This window comes from Erpetoichthys calabaricus, chromosome 9 (genome assembly GCF_900747795.2).
Source record: "Erpetoichthys calabaricus chromosome 9, fErpCal1.3, whole genome shotgun sequence".
Taxonomy (NCBI): Eukaryota; Metazoa; Chordata; class Cladistia; order Polypteriformes; family Polypteridae; genus Erpetoichthys; species Erpetoichthys calabaricus.
The window spans coordinates 70,787,183-70,794,562 of NC_041402.2; the positions used below are offsets into that span (position 1 = coordinate 70,787,183).

Sequence of the window (7,380 nt, forward strand, 5' to 3'; positions counted from 1 at the left end):
GAGACTCTGTGTTCGGACTGTAGTTGAAAAGCAATAATGACCTTGTTGGGATGATTAACTTCTTCTTGTCACAGTTGTTCTATTGTTCTACTGTTTAAAACCATTTCGGGACAAAAATCTTTGTATATCTCTTGTATAGCCTTGGATTTAAATTCACTCTTAACTTTTTAGTAGCAATCTTTGGAGCAATACCAGATGAGATAAAAGTGTGACATGGAAAATGTGTTGTAATATCCTATGCTGCACTATTTGCACAAAGGTCTGTTTTGCTTGTGTTTGTGCTTCTTTTACACTAGATTAAAATTAAGCTAAAATCTGAAATCTGAAACAGTAAAAACAGTTTAAAGTGTAAAGTGGCTCTACAGTAAGTTAAAGTGAGGTTTAGGTTTGAATGTTTGTTGGCATGTCAGAGTTTGGGATTCTGATGGCCTGAGTGTAAAAGCTCCTGTTGAGTCTCTCGGCCTTTGCCATTAAGCTGTGTAGCCACTTGCCTGAGTTGAGCAGACCAAACAGTCTGTTGCTGAGGTGGGTAGAGTTCATAATTAGTTTTATTGCCCTGGTCCTGCAGTGGTTGGCGTAGATGTCCTGCAGACAGGGCAGTGCTGACCTTGAGATGTGCTCTGCTGAATGCACCACTCTCTGCAGGGCTTTGTCATCTTGGAATGAGCAATTCCCAAACCATAATAAGCATCTCTATGTTAGTATGCTTTCTATGACGCAGTGTAAAAAGTTTTCAAAATGACTGACGAGACCTTGAAATTCCTCAGCATCCTCAGGTGATAAAGGTGTTGTCTTCCCTTCCTGACCTGAGATTTTGTGTGCTGGGTCCATGTCAGGTACTTGGTGATGTACACAACCAGGTACCTGAAGCCGGCTACCCTCTCAACATTTATGCTGATGAGGTCGTAGATCTGATGTTGCTTTCACCTGAAGTCCACCACTAGCTCCTTGGTCTTGCTGACATTCAGTAAGAAGTTATGAGCTTGGCACCATAATGTCAGGTTCTCCACCTTGCCCAGATAGGGCTCCTCATCATTGTTGGAAATGAGGCCTAAGACCACTGTGTCATCAGCAGACTTAACAATGGCGTTGGAGCTGTGCTTGGTCACAAAATTGAGTGTGTAAAAGGAGTACAGCAGAGGACACAGTACACAACCTTGTGGAACTCCTTTGTTGACAATAATAGCGTTGGAGAAGCAGTTGCCTGCTCTCACCACTTGAGTCTAGCCTGCTAGAAAATTCAGCAGTCAGTCACAGATGGGGGTGTTCAGTCCCTGGTCTTTAAGGATTGTGGCCAATAAGTGGGGGACAATGGTGTTAAAAGCAGAGCTGTAGTCTATAAACAACAGTCTTACATAATTTCCCTTGCTACTGTCTACATGGGACAAAGAGGTGTGTACAATATACAAGATGGCATCATCTGTAGACCTGTTTGTACGATATGCAAACTGGCATGGATCAAAGTCCTTTGGAAGGAAAGAGGAGATGGAGTCTTTAATAATCCCCTCGGAGCACTTCCTGACAGGAGACGTGAGTACTACAGGGCAGTAATCATTAAAGCTCGTTGGTTTGTTGTTCTTTGTTATGGGTACAATCACAGATTTTTTTTTAAAACAAGAAGGAACCACAGACTGGGCTAAAGGGTCATTAAGGATGGTTGTAAACACTCTAGCTAGCTGAATGGTACATGATTTAAGAATGCTCCAGGATATTCCATGCAGACCTAATGCTTTTCTGCAGATCACACACCTCAGAGCATGAAGAACATCACACCCTGAAACAGAGATCACAACTTTGCCATTTTGAGCAGTCCTAGTGCTAGCTTTATTATCCTCAATAACAAGAAAGTTAATGCTAGCTTCATTGGTGTCAAACCATGCATAGAAATCATTCAGATCATCAGCCAGAGAAGAGTCAACACACACAGTGGGTTTACCCCTAAAGTCCGTAATGGACTGTAGACCCTGCTACATTCGTCTGTTGTGCCGCAGATGAAAGTTAGACTTCTTCTTGTACCACCTCTTTGCCTTCTTCACAACCCTTCTTAGAGAGTAGAAGGCTGCCTTGTACTCACTATTGTCTCCAGTCCGCAATCCTGCATCGCAAACTGCGTACATTCACTGGGTCCCGGATGGTTTTGTCCACCCTGCGGTTTCTGATTTGGGAAACACAAGATTGTTTTTGTTGGAACGATGGACTCTGCTAGTATAGCAACAAAGCTGACAGCTGCATCCACAACTTCTTGATGTCATTAGAGCTTGACCAGCACATGTCCCAGTCCATGTCATCAAGTGTGTCCTGTAGCATGGCTTCTGATTAAGAGGACCAGTGTTTGATCTCTCTTGTTGCTGGACCCTCCCTCATGATGCATTGTTTATATTTGGGAAAGTGGAAAATGGGAGCATGGTGTGACCTGCTGAACACCGGCTGTGGAAGACCTTTGTAGCCTGACGTAAACTGAGTGTAACAACAATCCATTGTGTTTCCCCCTCTAATTGGGCATGTGACGTATTGGTGAATGTTTGGCATGACCCATCTGAGGTTAGCTTTGTTAAAGTCTCCCGCCACAATAAACACTTCATCCGGGTGCTTGATTAGATGTTCACTAGGCACATTGTGGAGTTTAGACAAAGCCTTATCTACATTAACTTGAGGATTCGTATATAGAGAGATGATGATAATAGTAAAAAATTCACACAGCAGGTAATGAGGGCAGCAGATGAGCGTCAGATATTCCAGATCAGCAGAGAACTGGTACTACCCCTGTTTGGAGTGTCACAGTATGTTGTGATTTCCAGTTTGAATATTGAGCAGGGGTAGTATTTAGCTACATTGTTTTTTAGATCTGGTAGCTTTCACAAATAGATTTATGAAAGACCTTTAGTATGTTCCGAGTTTTTGTGTAATTACTCTTTGTAATTGTCTGTATAAGTCAACTGTTTTCAGTTTATCTAAAACCTTTAAAAATAAGGCTCCACAACAATGAACAAAGCAAACTGTGATCAATACCATTCTTACATCTGCTCAACCCATTTCAGAGCTGTGCACTGCCAGAGACTGGCACTATCAAGAACAAAGAAGGAATAAAGCCTGGATGGGATGACAGTCCTTCCCAGGCCCCACTCATCACACTCACACCTCCAGTTTAGAATTAGTAATTAACTTTACACAATTATGGGATGTGGGAAGGAAACCAGAGTAACTCCACCCAAACACAGGGAGAATAAACAAATTCCACAAAGACAGTGATTACACGTGTAATTTAAACCCAGATTACTGGATCCATGAGGCACCAAGCAAACCAGGCAGTGGAAGACAGTGTGGTGTAATGTCCACATTGCACCTTTTTCTCATCATGTGATCATGCAGCAAGTCACTTATCTTGCTTGTACTCAGAACTATAAAAAAATTGTAGAGTTTTAGTGTATTTTTTTTTGTGATCATGTTTTTTATTAAGTGAAGACAAATTGCCATATCAATTGCCTTGGATAAAGGTATCAGACAAATATCTAACAAACTTGTTTTACTTAAACAAAAGGTAAGCATGGGAATATTGTTTTGAGTAAACCATTTCAAATTAACTTCAACCAAATTTTATAATGAATTAATGATATGCAGACTTAAAATTTTATCATATAAAACAAAATACAACTGCAGCATTTCAGCAATTAATGTATGAAATGGATTGTTAAAGAAAGAGGAATTCACTTTAAAGTTGCATCAGGCACTTGCTCTTAATGACTACTTGTTGTTTCTGTGCCTTCTCTCGTGAATCATCTTTCATATATATATACCTGAGCAGATGTATTCAAGCCAATGTATATATTTAAACCAATGTATCTGAACTGATATATATACCTGAACCAATTTATATATTTACGAACCAATCTTTTTTCCTGAACGGTCCATTATACTTAGCTGTAGTGTTACCGCCAGTGCTTGTATACAGCAGCATATAGTTGCAATGTTTAGCAATGATTTTGAATTGTAATAAAGTTCACTTAAAGAACCCACAGTCTGTTGTTATTTAAGTAAACGAACAGAACATGGTACCAGAAGTAGACCTGGAAAACATTTCTAGAATAATGTTTCTAAAATTCCTAGGAGTCAACGAAAGCTGAGGTGAACATGCCAATGCAGAAGTATGAGCAATAGTTAAAGTTCGTATCCGTAAGTCGACATGGAGCGTGTGAAGCCACCTGAACCTACAAATTGGAGTGGAAATGTGGATAGAGAATGGCGTGTTTTCATACTGTACATGCAAGCAGTTGGCTTAGACAGCAAACAAGACCCACGGAAAATGCACCGCTGTTAACAGTCACCAGAACCCAAGCACTTGAAGTATTTAATACATTTGTGTTTGGATAAGCAGGTGATACAGAAAAACTTGACAAAGTTATCGAGAAATTCCACTAACACTGTTGGTCAAGAAAGAATGAAACCTATGAGAGGTATATGTTTCTCACTCGTACTCATGGCCAGGGTGAGACTTTTGATAATTTCTTACATTAAAACCTAGTTCATGTAATTTTAGGGAATTACAGGACTCCATGATAAGGGACCAAATAGTATATGGCATTCAAAATGAAAAAGTGAAAGAATGGCTGCTGAGATAGACTGACCTAGCAATGGAGGGAGTGATTAATATATGTTACATAAATAAGATCGGGCAACAGCTCACAAGAACATTCTGCGAAAACTCGGAAAGCGGGTGAAGTACAGGAGTTAGGAGTAGTGGTAGCCACAGTATCTTAGAAAAGGAATGTGAGGAAAAGAGGTTCTAATGAAGTAAAGCAATGTGCAAAGTGTAAAAGACTGACTCATTTTACTAAGTAATGTTTTACTAAGCACAAGCAAGGAAAAGAGGAATGTTTTCAGTCTGTGCAAGATGCTGATCTGAACGATGGGCATGTTAACTCTTGAAATGTTGAGAAGCAGCACGATAAAGAATGTAATGTAAGTACAATTAAATCGATAAGTTTATGGTGCCGGTGGAAATAAATTAACCTTAAGTTGGACACTGTCGCAAAAGTTAACTTAATTAGTGAAAAGGATATTGAAGCCTTGAAAGAAGTGGCGTAGCTAGAGTTTTTGTCTCCCGGGGCGGTCTTTGAGTTTGCCGCGCCACCGCCCTTTCAAAATTAACACATATCATAATAAAAATGAAAACAACGAAATTTTTAACTATGTTTTAAAATATTGATTACAATTACAATCTAATTGTAATTACAGTTTAATTACAATCAAGGTTCTTCTTAGGCGTAAAAATAACAGGCTGTTTCGGTTGCTGGTAGGTGAGCAAGGTGATCCTGTTGAGGTCGACCCTAGGAAGGACCTTACCCAGCACCCGCAGTGTGGTTTTATGCCTATTAATAAAGTATCTATCTATCTATCTAAAAAGTCTACCATTGACCGCATCCTGCCACTGAGGTTTCTCAGCCTTTGTCGATTTTCGTAAAGCATTCGACTCAGTTGATCGAGCTGTCCTGTGGGACATCCTGAGGGTTCACGGGATCCTCTAGAGGTTGCTGAATATTGTGGCCGGCCTATAGACTGGTACTGTGAGTGCTGTGCAGAGTGGAGGCAGAACCTCTGTGTTATTCCCAGTTGATTTTGGGGTTTGTCAGGGGTGTGTTCTTGCTCCTACTCTGTTCAATGCTTGTATGGACTGGGTATTGGGCAAGGTCGTGGAGTCCAGCGGCTGTGGGGCATCTGTTGGTGAAGAAAGATTCATGGATCTTGACTTTGCTGACAATGCTGTGATCTTCGCAGAGTCAATGGAGGCTCTGTTCGGGGTGCTTGAGAGACTGAGCGAGGAGTCTGAGTGTCTGGGCTTGCGAGTGTTTTGGATAAAAACCAAGATCCAGGCCTTTATGGACCTCTTGGGCACAGCCATCAGGAGTGTGTCTGTCAGCGGAGAGAGTGTCGACCTTGTTGAGAGGTTTACTTACCTTGGCAGTGACATTCATGTCTCTGGTGACTCTTCCTATGAAGTCAGTAGACGGATTGGGAGAGCATGGGGGGGTCATGAGGTTGCTGGAAAGGGGTTTGTGGCGCTCTCAATATCTATGCAATAGGACGAAGGTCCAAGTCTTTAGAGTCCTGGTGCTTCCTGCCGTGCTATATGGTTGCAAGACATGGATGCTATCCAGTGATCGGAGATGAAGACTGGACTCCTTTGGTACTGTGTCTCTCCGGAAAATCCTTGGGTACCGTTGGTTTGACTTTGTGTCGAATGAGCAGTTGCTCATGGTGTCCTGAATGAGACACATTACCTGCATTGTGAGGGAGCATCAATTATGGCTCTACGGCCTTGTGGCATGTTTCCCCGAGAGTGATTTAGCTCGTAAGATCCTCATTGTTGGGGACCTGAGTGGCAGAACCAGGCCAAAGGGTCGCCCACGTAACACCTGGCTGCGGCAGGTAGAGGGACTTTTCTGGAGGGTGTGACTGGACCGCGTGTCTGCCTTGGGGGTTGCCAACTTGTTTCATAGTGTAGTGGGTGTGGCAACACACTGTACCAGTGCAAGCTCCCCAACTTGACTTGACTTGACAATCAAGGTATTTCAGTAATGCCCCTTCATTCTTTTTAAATACTTCTTCCCTCGCCTTTTTGTTTTTTCTAAAAGCAGCACCACTGTCTTTAGTTTGCTTCATCTTGAGACTGAGAGAATAACAAAACGTTAATAATGAGACTAAAGGGTTCATTCCTTTCAGTCGGAATAAGTCGGCAATCTGGTCAGGATTCACATTTGTAAAGTATAACTTTGCAACATATGTATTTGTGTCAATTTTTAAATAGTAAATATGGTGTAATTTTGAAACAGCGCATATTATCTTACCAATGGCGTATCAAACAAAATTGTCAAAAAAAGTCTAGAAAGTAAAGCTTAGTAAAAAGTGCCGCCCAGGGTGGACCTTCCCAGCCCCAATCCCAACCCCAACTCCATATGCCAGTGCTAGAAAGTAAAGCCACATATTAAGATAGAAGCTGTTAATTTTAAAGCATACAATGGGCAACCCACTGGAAATCAAAGCACATACGGATGCCAGATTAAAATGAAAGGATGAGTGCACTCCCAGCAGTTTGTTGTAGTTCCCATGGGGCATCATTCACTTTTGGGTGACAAAGCTTGTGAGGATTTGAATCATGTTGAGTGTATCGAATCGGCAGCCACTGCAGAATAGTGTGGACAACACTATGCAGCAATTCCAGGATGTTTTTAAAAGTTTTGGTGTTCTTCCTTTTACTTACCAGATTAAGGTACAGCCAGTGGATCACAGTGTAAGGAGAGTTCCAAAACCACTTACAATTCGCTTAAAGCAGCATATAAAATGACTGCCCTAGGAGTTATAAGGAAAGTAGAAGAGCCTATAGAG

The 7,380-nt window shown here is 41.5% G+C and overlaps 1 protein-coding gene across 1 annotated transcript in view; it reads left to right on the forward strand.

Annotated features, from left to right (window-relative positions):
• Positions 1 to 1,410: 1,410 nt before the first annotated feature.
• The window catches only part of LOC114657552 (cadherin-4-like), a 29,779-nt gene continuing 23,809 nt past the window's right edge, over positions 1,411 to 7,380 (forward strand). Inside the window, exon 1 of the mRNA XM_028809437.2 lies at positions 1,411 to 1,530. Within this exon, the coding sequence (XP_028665270.2) occupies positions 1,411 to 1,530 (120 nt within the window). The remainder of the gene's footprint in view (positions 1,531 to 7,380) is intronic.